Source organism: Chiloscyllium plagiosum, chromosome 6, assembly GCF_004010195.1.
Source record: "Chiloscyllium plagiosum isolate BGI_BamShark_2017 chromosome 6, ASM401019v2, whole genome shotgun sequence".
NCBI lineage: Eukaryota > Metazoa > Chordata > Chondrichthyes > Orectolobiformes > Hemiscylliidae > Chiloscyllium > Chiloscyllium plagiosum.
The window spans coordinates 97,621,759-97,647,891 of record NC_057715.1 but is presented as its reverse complement, the minus strand read 5'-3'; the positions used below and the strand labels follow the sequence as shown (position 1 = coordinate 97,647,891).

Below are 26,133 nucleotides of genomic sequence, written 5' to 3'. Positions count from 1 at the left end.
ATAGGGTTGACCATGAGAACATTTTTCCACGTATGGAGTTAGCTATTACGAGCGCGCATAGCTTTAAATTAACGGGTGGTAGGTATAGGACAGATGTTAGGGGTAGATTCTTTACTCAGCGAGTCGTGAGTTCATGGAATGCTCTGCCAGTAGCAGTGGTGGACTCTCCCTCTTTATGGGCATTTAAATGGGCATTGGATAGGCATATGGAGGATAGTGAGCGAGTGTAGGTTAGGTGGGCTTGGATCGGCGCAACATCGAGGGCCAAAGGGCCAGTACTGCGCTGTATTTTTCTATGTTCTATGTTCTATTTTTCCATTTCAAATAAATCTGTTGGACTATTAACTGGCTTTGTGTGACTTCTGACTTTGTCCACCCCAGTCCAACACCAGCACCACCACATCATAATATCCCATAAGCAATTTTTCTTTCTTTTAAAAAAATTGGTTTTGGCAAACATCTGATGAAATAATACTAAAGAAACTAAGCATAAAACTCTATCCAGTAAGTTAATGTTGAAATTCAAATTTCCACAAAGAAACAAAGTTTGAAATGGGGAAAAAAATATTTTCCTGCCAATACTCCACATAGAGAATATGTTGGTAAGGAATCATTAAAACAACAAAATAAAAACTTACAGTTTTACTTGACCAACCATGGAGACTTTTGCCGATTCCAGATTTCGTATCTGACCACTTTTCACACTGCAGGGGGGAAAGAAATGTGAAATAAGAACTGCTTTATTCAAGTTAAGATGTGTTACACAGATCATCAGTTTAACGCTATATTTACCAATGAATACTTCTGATTGTTCCCAAAGTAACATAAAATCAACAGCAGTTGATAAATAGGAATTTACAGCATCACTCTGAACATTTGACCTTCTAAATAGAGTGATAGGGATTATGTTTTCAACACATGATGTGTTGGTACTGGCCCATGCAAACCAAGAAGGATGAATTTATGTTTAAAAAATTGGTCTAATCTGGGTTAATAGTGGTCCACTATACACATCTTAAGAATCTCCAGGAAAAAAAATGTGGGAACATTGATCAAGGATTCAAATCATTACTTGGATTGGAAAAGTACTTTATTCTTTAATGGGCCCTACTCATTACTGACAGGGCCAGCATTTGTCTATCTCCTTGTTACGCTTAAACTGAGTGACTTGCTTGGCCATTGAAGAGTCAAATATTTTGCTGTTGGTCTGGAGTCAAATGTAGGCCAGACAGGTAAGACGGTACATTTCCTATCCTAAAGGGCATTACTTAAGATTGAATTGAATTTAAATTTCATGAGGGATTCAAACCAGTGTCTCCAAAGGATTACCTTCAGCTTCTAAATTATCAGTTCAGTAATATTATAAAAAACATCCCACCTGGAAAAAATGCAAATCTTGGAGTCTTTTCTAAAAATGAACCATTCATTGTTTAGCTCCCTTTTTGAACATTTAGACAAGGTGTTGATCTGATGACATTATGTCAACCAAGTGTCACCAATTTGATGAAAAAAAAATTTTGAATCTCTGTTGTAGGCAAGGGCAAACAGTTGATTCTGAGAAATCTGAAGATAGCTTCCTTACTAAGTACTGCTAAAACAAATAACTGCAATGAAATTAATATTAAAACATTTTATTTGATACAAATGCCACTTGATATGGCTAGAAATTAATACCCATGCTGATTGCTCTGAACTGAATAGCTTGTTCGGCGAAAGTGTGGACTGCAGTTGCTGGAAATTAGAGTCAAGGTTAGAGTGGTGCTGGAAAAGCACAGCAGGTCAGGCAGCATCTGAGGAGCAGCAAAAAAAAAAATCAAAAAAAAAATCGATGTTTCAGGCAGGAACCCTTCATCAGGAGGGCTCCTGCCCAAAATGTCGATTTCCCTGCTCCTCGGATGCTGCCTGACGTGCTGCGCTTTTCCAGCATTACTCTATCTTGACTCTAAATTGCTTGTTTGGCCTCGTGAAATACCATATACGAGTGAACCATTTTGATAAGAGATTGGAGTCATTATCGAACCAGTGGGGTTACATGAGAATCCAAATTGTTTCATCTTCACTGATACAAGCTTTTTATTTTCAGGTTAATTCTCTAACTGCCAGTTGAGCTCATATTCTCATAATTTTTAATCCAGTAACAGAAACAATACTTTACTGAACTCCAAAATCAGCAGCTTTATTATGAGCATTAATTACATTTCTGCCATCGAACTAAAGTAATTAAGAAGGCTAATGGAATACTGGCCTTTATATTTTGAGAGAACTGGAGTAACAGGATGCAGAAGTTATGCTGTAGCTGTACAAAACCCTGGTAAGGCTGCATGTGGAATATGGAGAGCAGATCTGGGCACCACACCTTGAAAAGGATATATTAGCATTTAAGGGAGTACATGTGGGTTTACAAGAATAATACCTGGACCTAAGGGGTTATGTTGAGGGCACATTATACAAATTAACGACATTGTCTGTAGAATTTTGAAAGTTAAGGAGGTGATCTGATTGAAGTCTTCAAGATATTAAACAGAAAAGGACAGGATAAATAAAGGTAAAGTATTCCCATTGATTAGGGTCTCTAGAACTAGAGGCATAGTCTAAAATTAGGGCCAGACCACTCAGAAGACTGTTGGGAAGAATTTCTACACACAAAGGGTGGTAGAGTATGTGGAAGCATGTTCCAAACATCAGTGGATGATGAATCAGTTGTTTACGTAAATTGGAGATAATTTCTTTTTGTTAAGCACAAGGTATGAAGGGATATGGACAAAGGCAGATATATGGAATTAGACCACAGATCAGCCAGTATCTCACTCAATGGCTAAACAGGCCTGAAGGGTTGAATGGCCTCTTACTGTTCCTATATAAACATCCTATTTTTTATAATAATGGACCAAGATATAGCAAGAAAAGCTTGCTATATCTTCCATTTCTTGCCATTTCACTACTTCTATGATTAACACACTATTCAAACCTTCATTTTCCCCAAACATCATGCCAAGAAACCTTAGGGAACCTGTGTGCTTTTATTGCTAGCACTCCATACACATGCACTAAATGTCATTATTAAATATTTTAACGTAAGTATTTTTAAAAGGTGGCTTAAATTTTTCTAGAGAATAGGGTGGGATGTAGATGCATTTTACAAAATGATGTTCAGTTCAAGGTTTTTTTAAATTCATTGAACAGATGTCGGTTTTGGCTGCACTAGCATTTATTGCCCATCTCCAATTGCCCTTGAGAAGGTAGCGTGGAGCTGCCTTCTTGAACTGCCAAAGTTTATAATGCTATCAAGGAAAGGGTTCCAGAATTTTCACCCAGTAATACTGAAAAAAAAAGTCAAGCTGTTGAGCAGCTTGGAAGACAACATGTAGATGGTGAGATCTCAAAGTATCAGCTGCATTCTTCCTTTTATAGGTGGTAGTGGTCATTGATTTGGAAAGTGTTTGTAAGAAGCAATATTTGCTCTAAGTCACTTTGCCATGCAAAGGCTGGGAAGCTCTTTATACAATCAATGAGCGCATCAACGTATGGCTTCTGTTTCTAGAAGCCACTGCCATCATGGACTTCTGGAAGGGAACGAATGTTTGTGGATGTAGGTCAATCAAACAGCCTGCTTTGTTCTGGATGCTGTCAAACGTCTTAAATGTTGTGGCACTCATCCAGGCAATCAGAGAGCGTTCCATCACACTCTTGACTTGCGCCTTGTAGCTGGTGGACAAGCTTTGAGGGGTCAGGTGGGGAGTTACACACTGCAAGATTCCTAATGATGTGCAGGTTAGGTGTTGACCAAGCTAAATTGCCCATAGTGTTCAGGGATGTGAAGGTTAGGTGCATTAGTCAGGGGAAGTGTAGAGTAATAGGGTAGGGGAATGGATCTGGGTGGGATACTCTTTGAAGGGTCGATGTGGACTTGTTGGGATGAAGGGCCTGTTTCCATACTGTTGGGATTCTAATTCTAATTCTAATTCTAATCTCTGACCTGCTTTTGTAGCCACCATATTTAAATGACCCTTCTCCCCAGCATACTCCTAGCAAGTGTCCCGGCTATTGAAAACAAAATCGATGAACTCAGATCTGGACCTTCCTACCAGAGGGAACTGAGAGGCTGTTGTGTGGTCTGCTTCATGGAGACTTAGCTCACCTCTGCCATTCCCGAATGTGCCCTATAAGCTGACAGGTTCTCCATGTGTCACATGGTGTCCTCAGGCGAGGCGAAGGGCGTTGGGGTATGCTTCCTGATCAACACCTGCTGGTGCTTGGACACAGCGACCCTGGCAAGCAATTGCTCTCCAGACCTAGAATGCCTTTCAGTAAAATGCTGTCCCGATTACCCACCATGCAAGTTCACCTCCGCCATCCCGACAGCAGTTTATAAACCACCCCATGCGGATGTGAAGAATGCCTCAGACGTGTTTTACCGTGCCATAAATACTCTAGAGACAAAATTCCCAGAGGCCCTATTCATTATGGCCAGCAACTTCAGCCAGGCCAACCTAAAGAGCATGCTGCCAAAGTACCACCAACACATCTCCTGCCCCAGAGGGGCAAACATCCTGGACCATTCCTCTTCCAGCACCACTGATCCAGACACAATAAAAGAAGCCTACTGTTTCATCCCTCACCCACACTTTGGAAAATCAGATCACAGCACTGTGTATCTTCTCCCAGCTTACAAGCAGAAATCGAAATAGGAGGACCCTTCATAAAAGGAAGTACAATGCTGGTGGAGGCTGTGGAAGACAGTCTCCGGAACTGCTTGGAATCAGTGGACTGGACCATGTTCAAGTAATCAGCAGAAAACTGAGATGAGTATGCCACCATTGACACGAACTTCAATAGCAAATGTGTGGATGACTGTGTACCAAAGAAGTCAATCCAAGTGCTTCCCAACTGTAAACATTGGTCTTAAATAGGGAGTGGATTTCCTGATTTAACCAGTCAGGCAGCATTCAAGTCAGATGACCCAGACCAATACAGAAAATCCAGATATGACCTCCGCAAAGTCATCAGGGATACTAAGAGGCAGTACTGGAGCAGATTAGAGGCCCAAACCTACTAAATAGACTCTCGCCGATGGCAAGGCCTAAACAACATTACGGGATACACAATGAAGCAGAGCAAGCTAATAGACAGACACATCCCTCCCTAACGCGCTCAATACTTTCTATGCTCGGTTTGAGCAGAGTGCCAGCAGTACAGCACATCTGCCCTGATAGCCCCAGGTAGACCTGTTCTCTCAGTCACCGCTGCAGACATCAGATTAGTTTTTCAGGAGTCAACCCAAGGAAAGCGACAACGTGGACGCTGCCCCGAGCCGAATACTCGGATCCTACGTGGACCAACTGGTGGAGGTATTCACCAACATCTTCAACCTCTCCCTCCTACAAGACAAAGTCCCCACCTGCTCCAAGATTACCGTCTTCCCTGTACCTAAGAAAGCACATGCATTTTGCCTTAATGACTACTGCCCAGTGGCTGCAACCTCAATAATCATAAAGTGCTTTGAGAGGCTGGTCATGGCCCATCAACTCCAGTCTCCCAACCTGCCTAGATCCCCTACAATTTACCTACTGTCATGAAAGGTCCACAGCGGATGCCACATCTCTGCACTCATCCCTGGAACATCTAGACAACACGGATACCTACATTAGACTCTTGCTCATTGAAGGCAGAGCTGCAGTCAACACCATTATTCCCCCCCCACACTGATCTCAATACTGTGACCTTGGTGCCAGCTCTGCCCTCTGCAACTGGATCCTCAGCTTTCTGACCCACAGACCGCAATCAGTGAAGATAAACAACAGTACCTCCTCCAGAATAAACACAACACTGGAACCCCCCCAAGGATGCACCCTCAGACCTCTATTGTATTGCCAATTTCCCAATAAATGTCATCTGCAAGTTCACTGACACCACCACCATAGTTGGGCGGATATCTAACAATGATCAAAGAACAGAATGGCTTGGTGATGTGGTGCAAGGAGAACAACCTCTCAACTTCAGCAAAACTAAAGAATTGACCAGTGATTCAGAAAGGGAGGAGGATAATATGCCCTAACCTACATCAACAGAATTGAGCTAAAGAGGGTGGAGAGTGTCAAGCTCCTCGGAGTGACAATAACTGACAATCTGTCCTGGACTTGCCATGTAGATGGGATGGTCAGGAAGCACAACACCTCTTCTTCCTCAGGTGGTTCAGAAAATTTGGCATGTCCATAAGGACCCTCATCAAAGTCTACAGCGGCATCATTGAAAACATACCATCCAAGTGCATAACTGCCTGATGTGGCAACCGCTCTGTCCAGGACCATTAGAAACCACAGAAGGTTGTGCACAGCTCAAACCATCACAGAAGCCAACCTTCCGTCAATGTACTCCATTTACACAGCTTGCTACCACATAATAAGGCTGCCAACATCAAAGACCCATCGCACCCCAACAATGATCTCCTACAACCTCTTCAGTCAGGCAGAAGATACAGAAGCGTGTACACACACACACACACACCTCATGAACAGCTTCTTCCTGACCATTATTAGTCTGATGAATGGATTCTCTAGCCTCAAATAATGCTGATCTTGCTAACATTGATTCCCCCAGTTCACGCCCTGTGCAATGTAACCTGTATGCTGTAAGGTCTCTTTGATTTGTACATCCTTGCTTACTATGCTCTGCCTGTACTACTTGAAAACAAAGCTTTTCATTGTACTTTGGTATGTGTGACAACAAACAAATAAATCAATCATTATGGTTAGCCCAGTTCAGTTTCTTATCAATGGTAACACCCAGGATGTTGATAGTGGGAGGATTTCAATAATGGTAATACCATTGAATGCCAAGAGGCGATAGTTAGCTTGTTTCATATCGAATGGTCTTTGCCTGGCATCTGCGAGATGCAAATGTCCTTTGCCACTTTTCAGTCCAAGCCTGGACATTTCCCAGTTTTTGCTGCATTTGGACATGGCCGGCTTCAGTATCAGATGTTGCTGAACTTTATGCAATAATCAAATGTTCCATTTATGATGGAGGGAAGGTGATTCATGAAAACAACTGAAGATGGTTGGGCCTAGGTCACTACCCTAAGGAACCACGCTTGTGATGTAATGTAATAATGTCCTGCCTCTGAACAAGTCCCACCTGCTCCAGAGATGTGTGGTAATATCTCTGAATAGATTGATCAGAAGTAGGAACTCCTGCAGAGATGATCGACCTCCAACAGCTATAAGCACTTTTCTTTGTGCTAGTTACAATTCCAACAGAGATGAGTTTCCCCTCGGATTCCAATTACCTGGTTTTGCTAGGACTCCTTGACAACAAACCTGATATTGGGAATTGTCAATCTCACCTCATGTCTAGAATTTGGCTTTTTCGTCTATTTTTGAACTAAGGCTGGAATGAGGTCAGGAGCTGACTGACCCATTTACATTCAAAAGACTCTTATTACTACTCACAGCATTAACAGTTTTTTTAGAATATATTTGTGCTAAGCTACTTTCTACAAGTACCTATTAACCTATAGTGAAATGCCCCCCCCCCATGCAAAGCAAAGCATGAAGGAACCAGTATTCAGTATTTTCAACTGTTATAAATATGGGGCCTATAAGAATTATTTGGCATGTATTGATTGACAGACTGTGTGCAAACAGATATCATGTGTAATTACAACTTCATTAAACTTGGAATACAAAGATGAGCCTCTAAACTATTTTCTCTAATTTGTTACAGTTTGTAGTTAATTTGCTTTTGAACAAGTTTAAAAACAACATTTTGTAAAGAAATTACCCAAGTACACAATTTTTTTGCATGTCTTTAGATTTTCTTCTTAAAGAAGGAGAGATTTTTGCATTTTGATTATCTCAACAAATGCACGGCAAAAAGACAATTAAACTTATGAAAATTATCACATGTATTCATTCGATTTCAACAGCCATGATGGCACTGATCTAAGTGCAACACAGAAGGAGGTGGCTACTGATAACAGAAAATGCTGAAAAACTCAATAGAGAAGTCAAATCTGTAGAGACAGGAGAGTCAAATTTCAGGTCAATGCCTTTTCATCAGAATGTTCCCAGTTTTTCGTTTCCTCCCAAAATGACACCATATCTGCTGAGCATTTCCAGCACTTTCTGTTTTTATTTTAGATCTGTGGCATCCAAATTACTTGGTTTCTGAAATAAAAAGAATCTAATGCAGGAACTAGAGTACAGGAGTTGGGAGATCACATTGCAGCTGTCCAGGACATTGGTTCGGCCACTGTTGCAATATTGTGTGCAATTCTGGTCTCCTTCCTATCGGAAAGATGTTGTTAAACTTGAAAAGGGCTCAGAAAAGATTTACAAGGATGTTGCCAGGGTTGGAGGATTTGAGCTATAGGGAGAGACTGAACAGGCTGGGGCTGTTTTCCCTGGAGTGTTGGAGGCTGAGGGGTGACCTTACAGAGGTTTACAAAATTATGAAGGGCATGGATAGGGTAAATAGACAAAGTTAAAAATCACACAACACCAGGTTATAGTCCAACAGGTTCAATTGGAAGCTAGTGTGCTTCCAACTTTGTGCACCCCAGTCCAACACCGGCATCTCCAAATCATGGTAAATAGACAAAGTATTTTCCCTGGGGTGGGGACTCCAGAACTAGAGGGCATAGGTTTAGGGTGAGAGGGGAAAGATATAAAAGAGACCTAAGGGGCAACTTTTTCACACAGAGGGTGGTACGTGTATGGAATGAGCTGCCAGAGGAAGTGGTGGAGGCTGGTACAATTGCAACATTTACGAGGCATTTGGATGGGGATACGAATAGGAATGGTTTGGAGGGATATGGGCCGGGTGCTGGCAGGTGGGACTAGATTGGGTTGGGATATCTGGTCAGCATGGACGGGTTGAACCGAAGGGTCTGTTCCCATGCTGTACATCTCTACGACTATGACTAGTAACTTTTGTTCAAAGACCTAAACATCGTGAGGCTCAACTGAATTCCAAAACAATGTAAAAATAAAGCTGAAAACTTCAGAGACCTGGGATTCTATAATAATAGAACGCTCAATATTTGGTCATGGATTGATGAAATTAAATCAGCCATCAATTGATCTTTAAAAGAATAATGGGAACATCAAAGACTCTAGAGGTAAGCAGTTTTTTTTAAAAAAATCATTATACAGGGTGACTGGGGACCAACCCATTCCACCAAGAGCCCAACAAAAATTGCAGAACAGTTGCATGTCATTGTGCATTTATGGTTATATACAATAGAAGGCACATTTTTACTGCCTCAAATAGCAGGTACATGGTCCACTATGCTATAGAATTCAAACCAGAGCAGAGCAGCACCCAGTCAGGCCGACGTATCTCTGCAGGTTCTACATTTAAATTTCTACATTGCTGTTCAGGCAAGACACAATAAAGGAATCCAACAGAAGTAATGTTTCTCCTCAGCAGAGATGTCATTACATACTACATTTATATTTTATTCAGTACCCTATGAAATTATTGAGTTATATTCTACATGACACATGGGCAGACTTATCTGTAAAGACATGAGAGAATTCATATCATTAGACTTGAAACTTCAGGTTTCTTAACAGCATTACTACTGCAGGAAACAAAAGACATTTATATAGATTTACAAGGATGTTGCCAGGGTTGGAGGGTTTGTGCTATAGGGAGAGGCTAATTAGGCTGCTGCTATTTTCCCTGGAGTGTTGGAGGTGGAGGGGTGACCTTAGAGATTTATAAAATCAGGAGGGACATGGATAGGTTAAATAGCCAAGGTCTTTTCCCCAGGGTGGGAGAGGCCAAAACTGAAGGGCATAGGTTTAAGTGAGAGGGGAAATACTTAAAAGGAACTCAAAGGGCAACTTTTTCCATGCAGAGGGTGGTGCATATGTGGAATGAGCTGCCACAGGAAGTGGTGAATGCTGGTAAAATAATAAGTTAAATGCATTTGGATGGGTACATGAATCAGAAGGGCTCCGAGGGATATGGGCCAAATGCTGGCAAATGGGACTAGATTAATTTAGGATATCTGGTTGGAATGGATGAGTTGAACAAAAAGGTCTGTTTCCGTGCTGAACACCTCAATGACTCCAAACGAGGCTGATTATTTAAGAACTTCTGGATGAGGAATTCCAATAACTTACTACATATACCCCTAAGACCGGAAGACATCGAAGCTGAATTCGGTCATTTAGTGCAGTGAGTCTGGTCCGCCATTCGATCACAGCTGAAACATTTCTCAACCCCATTCTCCTGCCTTCTCCCTATAACGCTTGATGCCCTTATTAATCAAGAATCGATCTCGCTCTCTATATTAAAGACACTCGATGACTTTATCTCCACACCCTTCTATATCAATAAGTTCCACAGAGTCACCACTCTCTGGCTGAAAAAAATTCCTCATTTCAGTACTGAAGGGTCGTCCCTTCACCCTGAGAATGGGCCCTTAGGTCCTACTCTTTCCTCCTAGTGGTAAGATCTCTTCTCCACAGGCCTCTCAGTGTTCTGTTAGCATCAATCAGTCCCGTCCCCTCCACTTCATCTCCTAAATTCTATCGAGTATCTATGTCCTAAACTGCTTCTCATATGACAAGCCCTTCAGCACCAGGATAATTCTTGTGAATCTCTTCTGGATCCCATCCAAGGCAACACATGCTTCCTCAGATACAGCGCCCAAAACAGCTCAATGTTCCAAATGTGGTCTGACCAGAGCCTTATAAAGCCTCGGTAGTACATCCATGCTCTTGTATTCAAGTCCTTTTGAAATGAATGTTAACATTATATTTGACTTCCCAACTGCCAAATGAGCCTGAATGATAACTCCCAAGCCTCTTTGTGCTTCAGATTTTCTAAGCCCTTCTCCATTTAGAAAATAGTCTAAGCCTCTATTCTTCCAGTCAAAGTGCATAAAACTTTATATTTTCACACATTGTATTCCATCTGCTACTTCTCTGTCCACTTTCCTAGCCTGCCCAAGTCCTGTTGCAGCCTCCCCATTTCCTCAACACCATCTGTCCTTCCACCTGTCTTTGGATCACCTGCAAACTGTTAGCTCATCCATCGAGATCATTAACATACAATGTGATAGTCATGGTCCCAACACCGCCCCCTGTAGAACTCTACAAGTCACCAGCTGCCATCCTTTGTCTCCTCTGTCTACATTCTGCTGGTCAGCTAAGTACAGAAAAGATTTACCAGGATGCTGTCAGGACTGGAGGGTTTTACTTATAAGGAGAGGTTGGATAGGCTGGGACCTTTTTCATTGGAGCAGAGGAGGTGGAGGGCTGATGTTATGGAGATTTAGAAAATAAAAGGTGAATAGCAAAGTTCTTTTCCCAGAGAGGGAGAATTCTAAATAGGGGGTATATTTTTAAAGTGAGGTGGAAAATTTTAATAAAAGGAACCAGAAGGGTAACTTTTTCCACATAGAGAGTGGTTCACATGTGGAATTAACTGCCAGAGGAAGTGGTTAATGCAGGTACAGTTACAACATTTAAGAGACATCCGGACAGGTACATCAATAGCAAAGGTTCAGAGGAATATGGGCCAAATGCAGGCAAATGGGACTAGTTGTGTTGGGGAAACTTGGTCAGCATGGATAAGTTGGACTGAAGGGTCTGTTTCCGTGCTGTACGACACTGACTCTAATAACACCATGGGCTTGTCTTATTTAGCAGCCACCTGTGTGACAGTTTGTCAAGGCCTTCTGGGAATGCAACAGATCATGACCATTGGCTTTCTTTTTTCTAACTTGCTCATTATGTCCTCAAAGAATTCTAAAAATTGTCAGATTTATCAGGCATGACCTCCACTTTACCATGCATTCTTAAGTACTCCACAATCTTATCCTTAACAACAGACTCTAAAATCTTAACAACCAAGGCTAACTAGCCTATAATTTCCTGTCTTCTGCCTCCCTTCTTAAACACGAGTGATAGATTAGCATTTTTTTCTCTGGGACTCTCCTTGACTCGTGATTCCTGAAAGGTCAGCAACAATATCTCCACAGTCTCCTCAGCTACCTCCTTCAGAACCAGTCAATTCAGTCCAGGTGATTTACCCATCTTCAGAATTTTCAGTTTTCCCACTGCCTTCTCCTTAGTCATGGATCCTAAAATCACCTCTGCCCACCAACACCCTCACATTTAAGAGAAGTTTGGTAAGCTACAGGTGTCTTCATGGTGAAAACTGATGCAAAGTACCCATTCAGTTCTTGTCATTTTTTTGCTCCCCTCCACTACTTCTCCATTCCTACCATTTTCCAGTGGTCCAATGTCCACACTTCTCTCTTTCCTTTTACAATATTTAAAACAACTCTTGCAATTTTTTAATGTTACTATCTATCTTACCTCATTTTCCATTTTATAATCCATCTTATATTTCATCTTCTCCCTTCTTATTACTTTTGTTATTGTCCAATGCAGGGTTTTTAAAAGTCTTCCTAATTCTCTGGCTTCCTACTAATCTTCACCACATTGTATGCTTTTATGCTGTCCCTGACTTCCCTCGTCAACCACAGTTGCCTTGTCTTCTCCTTAGTATCTTTCCTCTTCCTTTGGTTGAATTTCTGCTGCCATTGGTGCTCCACCATTTTCCCTGCTAGGGAAATCTTCTTGGCCATGCCTTTATAGTTTCCTTTAGTCAAGTGTAATACTGGTACATCTGATTCCAGCTTCCCTCTCTCAAACTGTAGGGTAAATGCCATTATATCCTGGTTACTGTTTCCTAGCGATTCCTTCGCCTTAAGCTCCCTATACAAGTCTGCCTCATTTCACCATCACTAAATGCCTGTTCTTTCGTGGGGTCTATCACAAGCTGCTCCAAAAAACTCATCTCATTGAATTTCTGCAAATTCCTTTTCCTTGAATCCATTGACAACCTGATTTTCCTAGGCTACAGGCATGTTGAAGCCCCCACGATAATAGTAATAGTGCCTTTCTTACATCCTTTTTTACCTCCAGATTTGTATTCTTCCCCACATCCTGACTACTGCTAGGAAGGCTGTACATAACTCCCATCAGGGTCATTTTCCCTCTGTGGGTTCCTCGACTTTACTCACACAGATTCTTTGCCTTCTAACTCTATTCCACTTCTTGCTATTGAAAATTTAATTTTTAATGAAATTAAATCAATGTCAAATACATCAGAATGACATCCTCCAAGAAGTTGAGATGGTCCATACAGTCCTTACTTACCAGTCTCGCAGCAGCCTCAATAATGAAATGGTGCTGCCATCACACCTGAATTAGAATACTTGAACAATTATTTCCAATAGCCTTACACCATTTTTCTTGGCGAGATATTACAGGAGGTGAAAGGTAATCACTGCAATATATAGTGTTCCAAATTGCACTCTACAGAATGGTCAGGGTCTATGATATTCTTATGACAGCTATAGGTACTGTTGCAGCCTTGCGTAACAATTCAACTGGTAACAACACTGGTTTCAAACTGCAACAAATAATTCAGCAGCAGCAGTTAATAACTTCCTGAAGGCTCGAGTGCTATGCAGCAGGAAACATACACACCTAGCTTAAAGTGGAAACCTTGCTTCTGGCTGGGTTTGGTCTGTTCTGTCAAAGCCCAAATGGTGACAGGGCAGTGATTTTACCACAAGTGCATCAATGGTTGGGCACTTCGGAGGTTACTTTAGCCATGTTTGGAGACAATAGCCTTTATTCCCAAGCAGTCAGTCTATGATCCAATAATTTGGTGCAAGGGAGGAAATGTAACTATGGAGCAAGATATCATGCCAGCTGACTGAAAATCTGGCACAGACCTGCAGGAAGCAATACAGATGCCTGCAAAACATTTGCATGTGCGAGTGAAATTCTTATTTATGTATATTTGAAGTTGTCCAACTGGAACAAGCAAGGAAATGTGTGCTCCACCTGGGGAAACAATTTCCCCTCTCAGTCAAGTCTCTCACATCTTGACATTGCTCCTGCTTCATGGCATCAAAGGAAATGAAGTCAATGACCTAAATTTGGTGAATACAGAACTGCAAAGTGATTGCAGATGTAATTTGGAAACACTGGAATGACCAAAGCACTAGAGCTTAAAGACAATAACGATGGTCAGCCGTATGCAAAGATACGCCTGACCTTATATGTTATAAGCTCAGTCTGCCTGGTAAAGCATATCTTCCTCACAAAAAAAGCACTGTTCCTTAGTGAACTGCAGTCGAGGCATTCCGGGTCTATGTATTTGCACGGTATAAAGACTCCTTCAAGCTGTGTTCTAAATTGGTTCTATAAGTTAGCATGTTCCTACTCCTTTTCTAGTGCAAGCATTAAACCCCAAGAAACTAATCAGAAATTTGTCAAAAGAACTAAAGTTTTTTTAAATCACTATTTTAATTTCACAAATGACTTTTCAGCAACCAATACACTGAAAAGCAGCATACTAGTTATCTAGCTCAAAAATAACAGCTGATCCTTTAAATATCACTAGAAATTCACCTTTCATTATAACCATGTCCATGACTCCTGGGACTGATTTATGAAATAATAAATAGGATTCTAGGCCTGTTTAAAGGGGTGCTCAACTCTTAAAACAATTTAAATTTCTGAGGCAAATTGTGTCAGAACATGTGAGAAATCTGACTTTCTGCTTGAGTGTTCATTTGCAAAAGTGAAGTATTATTCCCACGGGGTTCAACTCATTTTCTCTACATACTTACAAAAAAATACATTTTGTTTTGCGAAAATTTGACTCAAGCTGAACAAACTCTCTAAAGTATCCTACTCTCAACCAGAAATAGATGCTTACCAATGTTTGGATGAGGGAATGGCTAATTGTCACCTAAACCTCTAACTGGACTATGACATCATGACGCTTTGAACAATAAGACTGCAGATTTACTCTACTACAACTTCAGTTTCTTTTTGGGACATTATGAACTTCATGGTCCAGGTACATTGTCTCTTTGAATGGAGAGGTTTTTTTTTGTATAGAACCTCTCATAGAAGGGACGAAGACATACTTGCATTCAGAAAGGTAAAAAAACTCACCTCCATTCTATGGCACTTTCAATAGAATTGAATACTTTAGGCCGACTCCGTAAAAATGTTTGCATGCTGTTTAAAGCATCCATTGCTGTGCCTAGAAATTATTTTTAACAAAAAAATTAAAGACATCTACGTGAAATTTAAACATACACTACTAACAGATATCGCAAAGTTATTATGTTGTACAGCTGGTTTCTAAGTGCTGTTATGCAGGGTCTCATTATATTTATTATTACTTGAAGTGAAACAAACTTTCAAAAAAGTTCAGTCAACTTAAATCACCCACCTTCGACTACATCAATCACACATAGACCCACAAGAGATGGCACCAGGTTCTTTGCTGCAATATGAACGGCTATCGCTCCACCCATACTATGGCCAATCAGAACAACAGGGGGAGAATTTTCACCATACAGCGTTTCCACTATAATGCCAATGTCTCTGTAAAAGAAAAAAATATATTTTGAAAACGAAAGCAGCATTATCAAAATCGACTCACAGACTGTTTTAAAAGGTGAAGTTATGTATTCAAGGTGGAATTCAGGGCGAGTAGAGAGATGGTTATTCAAATCAGGTGGTAAGACATAGGGTTACCAGACTTCTACCTTTCCAATCCTCAGTATTAAGCCATTACGTAGAGAAGGTGAATACTGACCTTTCCCTCCCAAGTTAATTCATGTGCTTATGAAGTCAATTATAGACCTCTCAGGAAGCTGCACCATGTGGACAGGCTGCAAGATGCAGCTTGAAGACTCAGGTTTATTTGAGCACCCTGTGGCAAGCATTCCCTCTAATTTTCTTACCAGCTGCGTGGGCCTCCAAGGCCCATGCATAGCAGCTACTTCTGGAAGTAGCAGTCAGTGCCACATGGTTCAGTGGTTAGCATTCTTGCCTCACAGTGCCAGGGATTCTGGTTCAATTTCAGTTTTGGATAATGGTGTGGAGTTTGCACATTTTCACTGCATCTTAGTAGTTTTCATCCAGATGCTCCAGTTTCCTTCCATAGTACAACGAAGTCAGGGGGGTAGGTGGATTGGCCACACTAAACTGTCCCTGTCCAGGTGGCATAGGCTAGGTGGGTTAGCTATGATAAATGCAGGTTACGATGGTAAGGTGGGATGCTCATCAGAGGGTCACTGCAGATTATGGGAAAATGGCCTCTATCCGCACTGTGGGAATTCTATCAATTGTGGTGTAAAGAAAACTGGAGTAGCTGCACACATGCACAGCTTAGAGGCAACTTTGTTTGATCCACAGAAGCCCCCACTGATGGCATAGGCCACCCTCACAGAAGACCACATCACCCAACACTAGCTAATCACAGCATACATGAGAGGCATCAGTGAGCTCACTCCCAATTTAAGCTTCAAGAGCTATTCCTGGTCCCCAGCATACAGCAGTCCTAAACGTGGGCCAATTTCTCAGTGGTATTTCTGGGACTGAAGAGCTGTTGACACCGGACTTCCTTCAACAAAGCTCAAAAAACCAAATAGCAGACAGTAGGCTGCCCAATTAAGATTTAAACCCATTGGGGTTCCTGGATGTGGCTGTGACGGGGTTATGAATAGTTTTTTTCAAAAAAAGATTCCCTGCAGTGTGGAAACAGGCCCTTTGGCCCAATGAGTCTACACTGACCCTCCAAAGAATAACCCACCCAGACCCATTTCCCTCTGACTAATGCATCCAAGACTATGAGCAATTTAGAATCGCCAATTCACCTAACCTGCACATCTTTAGACTGTGGAAGGAAACCGGGGCACCCAGAGCAAACCCACACAGACACAGGGAGAATGTACAAACTCCACATTGACAGTCGCCAGAGGGTGAAATCGAACCTGGGTCTCTGGCACGGTGAGGTAGCAGTGCTAATCACTGAGCCACTGTGCCAGCCCTGCGGCAGTGTTTCAAGCCTGCCTTTGGAAGCACTGCATGGGCCACTAAATAAGCTCTTTGCTCCAAGCCAGATCTAGGAAGAAATTTGCAGGGGGTAACATTTGTGTGCATCTGCTGCCCTTGTTCTAATAAATTAGAAGGTTTGGAAGGTAACATTGAAGCATCCTTGCAAGTTGCTGTGGTAATTGTGGATTGCACAAACACTGCAACCACTATACTTCAGTAGTAGAAGGACTGAATGGGAGTGGGTTACTAACGAAGCAGCATGAATTGCCCTGAACAATGTTGTGCTCTTGTTACATAACTGTACTATCTCATAACGAAAGCTTGTAAGATTATTATTTGGGATCTTGAGTCCCAGAGGTAAATGGGTATTTAGTTTGCAATACTGTAACAATCTAATGTATTTCCTTTCTGAAAGATCAGAACAGCATATGGAACAGCCAGCTATAGACATTTCGAACAAATCATATGAATTAAGGTAAATGACTCAACAGATTACATGGTGCGATAATTGCAGATTATGCTTGATTTGAGCTTTTAATGACCCATAGAAATACAGATGGCTACGGACTCGGAGCAAGTGGAGTTCAGATGAAGAAGATCCATACAACAGAAGGGCAGTTTAATTTCTGGAAATCTTCAGGCCAGAGCTGGAAAGAAATCTTAAGCTGTAAGACTGGCAAGTTAGCATGGCTGTGTGTCTCAGTGAGAGATGGAAGGAATTGCATCTGGTGCATGTGCAAAAAAGTTGCTCAAAGGAAATGCTTGCAACCTCAATTAGTCGAGTAAGAAACCTTGAAGTGTAAATAAGAGTGATACTTCATTGGAATGGAGTGTGTAAAGGATATCACTGGGAGATAGGGTTGAGTCTTCCTTCTTGCCGTTTTTATACAAGATCTTTCAAAAGTTTTATTAAAAAAAAGCAGAACAGGAGTTGCATTCTTACATGAAAACACTGACAGACTTGTGCCAACATGTTCTGTGATTGACTACCATGGGAACCAACTTGCAAAAATGAAAAATAAGTAGTTAATCAAGCCAGGCTTAGTCCAGAGCCAGTGTTGAGAATGTCTTGCTGGAAAAGCACAGCAGGTCAGGCAGCATCGAAGGAACAGGAAGAATCAACATTTTGGGCTGGAGCCCTAGGCCCCAAACATCGATTTTCCTACTCCTCGGATGCCGCCTGACCTGCTGTGCTTTTCCAGCAACGCACTCTTGACTCTGATCCCCAGCATCTGTAGACCTCACTTTCTGCTAGTTGATTTTTACTCTGGAACCAGACTTGTCCAGAACTGGAATCAAAAATTTTCAGAAGAGTAATTCTGATGAGCTGAAAAAGGAACAACATTTATCACACAATCAGAGGCCAATCTTCAAGAAATTTCTCCCAGATCTTTGATCCCAGATTCCAGAATGAAATGCAGAACAAGGCAGGCTCAGGCAAAATAAAATTAGAATAACATGTTAAATACAAGGGCAAAAAAGGTGGAATGGACAATGGGAAAAGTGAGTCAAAGTCTTTAAAATTTTAGGTTAAAGTTTTATTTTAATCTTTCTCAGTTACTGAGAATTTTACTTCCTCATGGCACAACTGAGCTCCAGGGACTTGCAGTTTATTGTTAGTCCCCAGAGACAGTTACTTAGACATTGAAAGAAACTAATGTTTTAATGTGAGCATGTTCCATTCTGAGCTTCTGGACAGCTGAAATCAAATTGGCTCTTCATTTATTAAAAAGCTGCTCAACCTCCCACTTTCCAAAAATGTTTAGGAAAAAAAACTTTAATTTTCATTACCAGGTCAGAACTCTGGAGGAACTGTCAAAATAAATATAAGCTCCGATTGTGGATAAAATTAATAAGTCAACAAAATATTTAATTTAAAAACAATTAAAATATATTTAGTTTACAGTTAATAACAATAACATTTTAAAGCTACTGCAACATTGGAGGATATTTCAATGCTATTACAGAACAAGTTTTCAATTTAGTAGCTGACGCTAATGGAAATTTCCTTAGATGTAATGACAGTCTACATTCAAAGAATTCTAATGAAACATTTATTCTCCAACCCTTGCTTTTTTTTTGCCATGTGATGTTAATACAGGAGCATTTAACACAAATGCTCAGAGAAGAAATTCCTTCTTATCTTCCCATCTTGATTGGGGCACCCCTTTATATCCGCTACTGGATTCTTCCCATTAAGGGAAATATCCTCTCAGCATTTACACTGTCAAGCCCCTTAAGAATTCTATATGTTTCAATGAAATCACCTCTTGCTCTTCTATAGTCTAGTGAGTAGAATCCCAACCTGTTGAGTCTTTGCTCACAAGACCAGGGATTATCCTAATGGAATCTTCTCTGAGATGCCTCCAATGAAATTATATCTTTCCTTAAATAAGGAGGCAGTTGACAATCTTGACAGTTTACTGAGGGATATCAATAAGTGGACAAAAAGTTGACAAATGGAGTATAATGTGGAATAGGTGCAGTTGTTCATTTTGGAAGGGAGAACAGAATATTAAGTAGAGAAAAATTGCAGAAAGCTGAAACACAAAAGGACTTGTGCACAGAACACAAAAGGCTAGCACACAGGTGCAGCAGATAATCAAGAATGCTAACGGAATGTTGGCTCTAATTTCAAGGGGATTACAAAGTAACATTAGGGAAGCTTTACTGCAAATCTAAAACGGTGCTGATGAGACCACATCTGATGTACTGAGAGTAGTTGTAGTCCCTTATTTAAAAGGAAAGATATAATTTTCATGGAAGTACTTCAGATGAGGTACACTAGGATGATCCCTAGCATTGAGAGAGTTTCTTACGAGCAAAGGCTAAACAGGTTGGGACTCTACTCATTGGGGTTTAGAAGAATGAGTGGTGCAACATCTCAGATTCTTCAGGGCTTGACAGGATAAATGCTAAGAGTATGTTTCCCTTCCATGGAGAGTCTAGTTCCAGAGGGCATAGTCTCACACTATAGGGGTGCCAATTTAAGATTGAAAGGAGGAATCTGCTCTCAGTGGTTTGATTGTTTTTGAAACTTCTTGCCATGGAGAGCTGTGAGGGCAAAGTCCTTGTGTTTATGCAAGGCTGAGATAGATAGGGGAAAATCAAGGTTTACAGAAAAAAAGAGCAGGAAAACAGGCATGAGGAATGTCAGATGAGCCATGATCCTATGGAGTGGCGGAGTAGGCTTGAGGGGCTGAATGTCCTACTTCCTTCCTATTTCTCGTAGTCTAACTCAAGGAACAAAAGTTAGCAAGGTGGCACATTAAGTAATTTGGAAAACAAATGGCATGTTGGCCTTTGTTGGAAAAAGGGACTGGTGTACAGGAATAAGTAGTCTTTCCACAATTGCACAGAGGAGGTCTGTGGAGACCACATTTGGAAGATACTGTGCTTCATTTTGGGCTCCATATTTAAAAGGAGAACTTACCTGCATTGGAAGCAGCAAAGCCAAAATTCATTAGATTGGTCCCTAGGATGAGAGGGTTGTCCTTTGACAAGATGCTGAATTAACCAAGTCTATATTCTCTGAAGTTCTGATGAATGGGTGGTAGTCTAATGAAAGCATTCAAGAATATTTGGGGATTAACAAGGTAGATACAGAGGGAGTGCTTCCCTTATCTGAGATTCGAGAACGAGGTGGTAGAGTTTCAGGATCAATCATTTGGGACTGTGATGGGAAATTTCTTCATTTAAAAGGGTTCTAAAATTTTGGAATCCTCTATTCCAGAGGATTGTAGATGCTCCATCACTGAACATATCTAAGGTAAGGATAGGTAGATAGTTGATCCCTTCAAATTAGGGTAGTTAGAGTGCAGATTGAAAGTATGATTAAAAGTCCAAGATAAGCTATGATCAAATTAAACTGTACATCAGGCTTGGTGGGCCATATTGATTACTCCTATCTCTTGCATTTTGCATCAATTATCTATTAATATTTTAGACTGGCAATATGCCAGTCTCTCTCATAAAATTTAACTTTGAATATTGCAAATCTCCAAACCATATTGCATATTTCAAGATCACTTTATTTAAAAAAAACAAATCAAGTCTTACAAACTCAAAATGCAATAACATTTAAAATAGATGGATCTAACCTTTGCAATAGCTACCCAATCACAGTCAAATACAGTTGACACATCAGCTGCAACTGATATTTGATAGTTAAAACCTGCAAACCACTTTGGTAACTATGACACTTGTAATATCGTTGCAAATTTTCACAGATTGTGTTTCCGACCAAATTTCTCTAAATTAATACATCCTAAAAATTTATGCTTAAAGATCAAGATTGAATTTATATTTGGTGGAGGGAGGTGGAGGCAGCGTGGGGTCGAAGAAGAGAGAAAGAGTATCCAGATAAATAGTCATTAAACAGTAATACATTGCTGATTTAGAATTACAGAGCTCAAATTTCAACATTATTAATTCTCAACCAGAATCCATATATTAAACAAACAGGGGGACTTGGTTTGTATTCAGCACACACACACACACAATAGGATCGGAATTCATCCAGCCCATAGTCCTGAGAACTATCCCTCCTTTTGTAACTGACATACAAGTATCCGACTGAAAGTATACTTGGGTACACAAGCTTTACCCTGAATTAGTACAGGTTCCACACTTAAGGTGTGTTTCGGTCAAGAGAATCTCCTAACTTAATATCTTACTCCAAATAGCAAATGATCATAATCTCAGTTTCACAGATCATTTAGTTGTATATAAACAGATCTAAAATTCAAAATGCTAATTTTAGCTTAAAAAAAGTTAAGAAAATTTATGCTCTCATTATCAATACTTAAGCTGACAGAGATGAAAGTCCTCTCCCTTCCTAGCACTGTGCTCTTTCCTTATCTGAAAACATCTATTATATCGACATGCATGTAAACCAGACTCCAAATACAGAACTTTAACCAAGAAACAAAGATGATCAACTTAACTTGCATATAAACCATAAAACAATTTAAATTGGTTTTCCTTTAAATAAAAAAAACAAATTTTGAGTTAATATGGTGCTATGTGTGATGTGTCAATTTGTAAATAAATTTTAAACAGCAAAGTTTTCCACATATTTTCATCAGTATGCATAGCACAGATATGTAGCACTTAGTTAAACCATGGCTTTATTTGCATGCTCAATTATATGTTAAAAATGGCACATCAGTTTGTGAAGCAGCACAGAAACTTTGTCTTGATGGGCATTTATTTCATGGTTTTGCACAATGGTCTACCAAGTCTGCCAATGCCACAACAATTACATAAAAAAAGTCAGTCATGGTTAAAAGATGCATGTTCTCAGGGTGTCCAAAAGAAAGAAGAACCGCGATTTTTCTTTCTCAAAACATGAGTGACTTTGTTTCAATTGTGTTAAGCTTTTTCCTTAAAATGGCCTGCTATGCCTTCCTTAATAACTGGTCTGTAGTTTACCAATTTCTGCCTCCCCTCCTTCCTAAAAGAGGAATCACATCAGCAGTTTGCCAATCTGCTGTAACCCTGTCAATATCCAGTGAGTTCTGGAATGTTTTGACCAATGTCTCCACCATCTGTGCAGCCACTTCCTTTATTCAAGGTAAACGTAAAACCACCATAGTCCTACCAGACCATATGATACTTTCCCATTAGAGACAGACAACAAAGGGTCACAACACCTCAGGCAAGGGGAGAGGTTAAGAAGATGATCCTCCATGGAAACCTCAACTGGTGCAAGAATTGAAACTGCACTGACAGCGCCACTCTGCTTTGAAAGCAAGCCATCCAGCCAACTGAGCTAACTTATCCTGCTTCCTTTAATAAACCTGTTTGGAGACTGCCTATTCCACACTGTAGGGAATCTCATCCAATCAGGTCTTGGTGACTTGGTTGCATCCAGGACCATTGAATTGTCTTTTCTCCCATTAGTATCTGGCTTATTTGTTATTAGATTAGATTAGATTCCCTACAGTGTGGGAACAGGCCCTTCGGCCCAACCAGTCCACACCGACCCTCCGAAGAGTAACCCACCTAGACCCATTTCCCTCTGACTAATGCACCTAACACATGGGCAATTTAGCACGGCCAATTCATCTGACTTTCACATCTTTTGTGATTGTGGAAGGAAACCCACGCAGACACAGGGAGAAAGTGCAAACTCCACACAGACAGTCACCAGAGGCTCGGATTGAACCTAGATCCTTGGCGCTGTGAGGCAACAGTGTTAACCACTGAGTCACCGTGCTGCCCCTTGGAACATTGAGATATCTTAGGGATGCTTCTATTGTCTTTCACTGTGAAGACAGACTCAAAATATTGGTTTATATTAGCTACCATGTCCTTGTTACTAATTTCCAGTTGCATTCTCCAGGGCCCACCCTCTTAATTTAGCTACTCTTCTCATGTATATATATCCTTTAAAATCTTTTGCTGTATTTTTTCCTCACCAATTCACTGTCATAAGCAATTTTCTTCACCTTCTTTAGCTTTCTCTAAAAAAATTCATCTGCTGCTGGTTCCAAAAAAAATTTCCAAAGCCTCTCAGCTACCACTAGTTTTCACTGCACCGCATGCTTTAGTTTCTGTTAGGATACTCTCCTTGATTGCCTTCGTTAACCACAACTGGTTCTTACTTCTCAGTCGTCTTTGAGAAGTTAAATTTTTTGCAATGCATAATGACATCTCTGTTGAAATATCCGGCACTGTTCATCTACTGACCTTAGTAGATTTTGCCAGTCAACTTTAAACAACTTTCTTCACAACTCTGTAACTGCCCTTATTTAGGTTGAGGACACTGGTTCGAGTCAGGTTGCTCTTCCTTAAATGAAGTTTAAATTCTACCATGTTGTGGTTACTAACCCCAAAGGATGCTTAACCAGGAGATCTCTCATTATTAAATCTAAAATAACTGGTTCCTGGATAAGTTCTGCAAACTACTGCTCTAAGAAACAATTCTAATGCACTTCACAAATGTTTTCCATATTATCCTTGCCTGCCTGATTTGTCCAGTCAAGGAAGGATGTTGCGAAACTTGAAAGGGTTCAGAAAAGATATACAAGGATGTGGCCAGTGTTGGAGGATTTGATCTATAGAGAGAGCTTGTATAGGCTGGGGCTGTTTTCCCTGTGGTGTCAGAGACTGAGGGGTGACCTTTTAGAGGCTTATAAAATTGTGAGGGGCGTGGATAGGGTAAACAGACAAAGTCTTTTCCCTGGGGTGCTGGAATCCAGAACTCGAGGGCATAGGTTTAGCGTGAGAGGGGAAAGATAATAAAGTTGACCTTTTGATCCCTTTTGTCATGCTGAGGGTGGTGAGTGTACAAAATGAGCTGCCTGAGGAAGTGGTGGAGGCTGGTATAATCTATTTGCATTGTCAACTTGCCTATCTTGTGACAAATGCTCTGTGCATTTCGATAAAGAGTTTTAAAGCTTTGACTTTTTATCATTATTATGCTGGTTCTAATTTTTGCTGCACTCTTCTGTATGGACTGTCTACTCCTTTCTGTCATACAGTGATTATCATTTGCCTTTTCAGTGCCCTGCAGCTATGCTCTCTCATTTTTAAAAAAATGTATTTTAAATTCTCTTCAATTGATCCTCTTCCCCAACAAGGAAGATAAAACAAATAATTTATTGGCAGAGAATTTCAGTATTTCCGTAAAAGGGAAAAAAAAAGACATTTTTATTAAAGCTTTTCATCTTGCATTCATCAGGACAATTTGTAAGAATGGAATTGGAGGGAAAACTGTTATAATGCATGTGAAGACATGCTGATAGGTTGGCAAGTAGACTCTGATTGGTAATAGCATTGACATGGAGAATACACCCATTACTCCTGGTTTACAGTTAACGCCAGGCTTTGTTAAAAAGTTTAAAACAGACTAGGCAACAGATTGCAAACAATGCTAAAGAGATGTTCTGTCCTTCGTACAAAATGAACAATGTGGTATGTGAATTTTTGCACTAGTGATGCCAGCTACTTAGGATGTATATTTCAAAGACTGGCAGATGGTATCAAACAACATACCCTTTCAGCTGACTGCAACAAGCAACAACCAGTCTATATTTCAAAATTTGAGATACAATATCAAACATAACATGTGAACAACATTTGCTGGACAATCATGAATGTGCAAGGAATTATGCTGACATCCAATTTGAGACAGACAGTCAAGTTCACAATATGGCTCACCTGCATGCTTTGGAAGTTATGTATATTAATATACCTTTTTTTGCAAATAGGAAGATTATGGACATGCACTGTGACTACTTAAACCCAACAAAATAGGAGACAACCATTTGCTGGTTCACTTGGGCCAGGGCAATGCCAGTTTAAAATGTAAACAAAGATGGCTGTTGTTAACGGTCAATCATAATTAATGCATGTATTATCCACTACAGAACTTTTACTAGAGTCCATTTGCCAACCAATCAGTGCACTTTTCTCATCCGGTGCGAACATTATGCTTTCCCCCCAATTGATATTTTTGCAAATTTTAGGGCAGCACGGTGACTCAGTGGTTAGCAGGTCCCAGGTTTGATTCCAGCCTCGGGCAACTGTCTGCATGGAGTTTGCACATTCTCCCAGTGACTGCGTGGGTTTCCTCAGGGTGCTCCAGTTTCCTCCCACAGTCCAAAGATGTGCAGGTCAGGTGAACTGGCCATGCTAAATTGCCCATAGCGCTAGGTGCATTAGTCAGAGGGAAATGGGACTGGGTGTATTACTCTCGGAGGGGTGGTGTGGACTTGGGCCAAAGGGCCTGTTTCCACACTGTGGGGGAATCTAATCTATTTTAATTGTCCTGGTGAATGCAAGATGAAACGCTTTGACAGGTATGTATTTTTCTTGTTTTTTTTCAAAACTCAGGATTTAGATATTTCTAAATCAACCTATTCAGGGATGTTATTACACACCTCTGGAGCAGGTAGGACTTGAACTCAAGCCTGGTTCAGAGGTAAGGACACACCACATAAACAGTCTGCTTTTTTTGACCTCTTTTTTCTTTTATTCCAAAAAGTGCTAATAACACACAACTGAGAGACTTTCGCACCACCAAATCACAACGAATGTATTCTTTTTAAACTACTAATCACTACCAGTAAAAACAAGAAATTTATACTCTAGGAGTTGAATGATCTAAACTTGCTCCTAATTCATACCAGACATAACCTTATAATCATAACTAGGTCACTTTTGGAGTAAAACCAGGAAGTACTTTTTCCACACAAGCGTATATAAAATTTGGAGCTTTCTCTTGAAAACA

The 26,133-nt window shown here is 40.6% G+C and overlaps 1 protein-coding gene across 2 annotated transcripts in view; it reads right to left on the bottom strand.

The window, feature by feature from the left end:
- Nucleotides 1–26,133, bottom strand: part of ppme1 (protein phosphatase methylesterase 1) — a 62,544-nt gene that overhangs the window by 15,155 nt on the left and 21,256 nt on the right. For both annotated transcript variants that reach the window (XM_043692210.1, XM_043692208.1), the window contains 3 exons: nucleotides 15,283–15,437; nucleotides 15,000–15,090; nucleotides 639–704 (listed from right to left, as the gene is read on the bottom strand). In XM_043692210.1, the coding sequence (XP_043548145.1) occupies nucleotides 639–704; nucleotides 15,000–15,090; nucleotides 15,283–15,437 (312 nt within the window). The remainder of the gene's footprint in view (nucleotides 1–638; nucleotides 705–14,999; nucleotides 15,091–15,282; nucleotides 15,438–26,133) is intronic.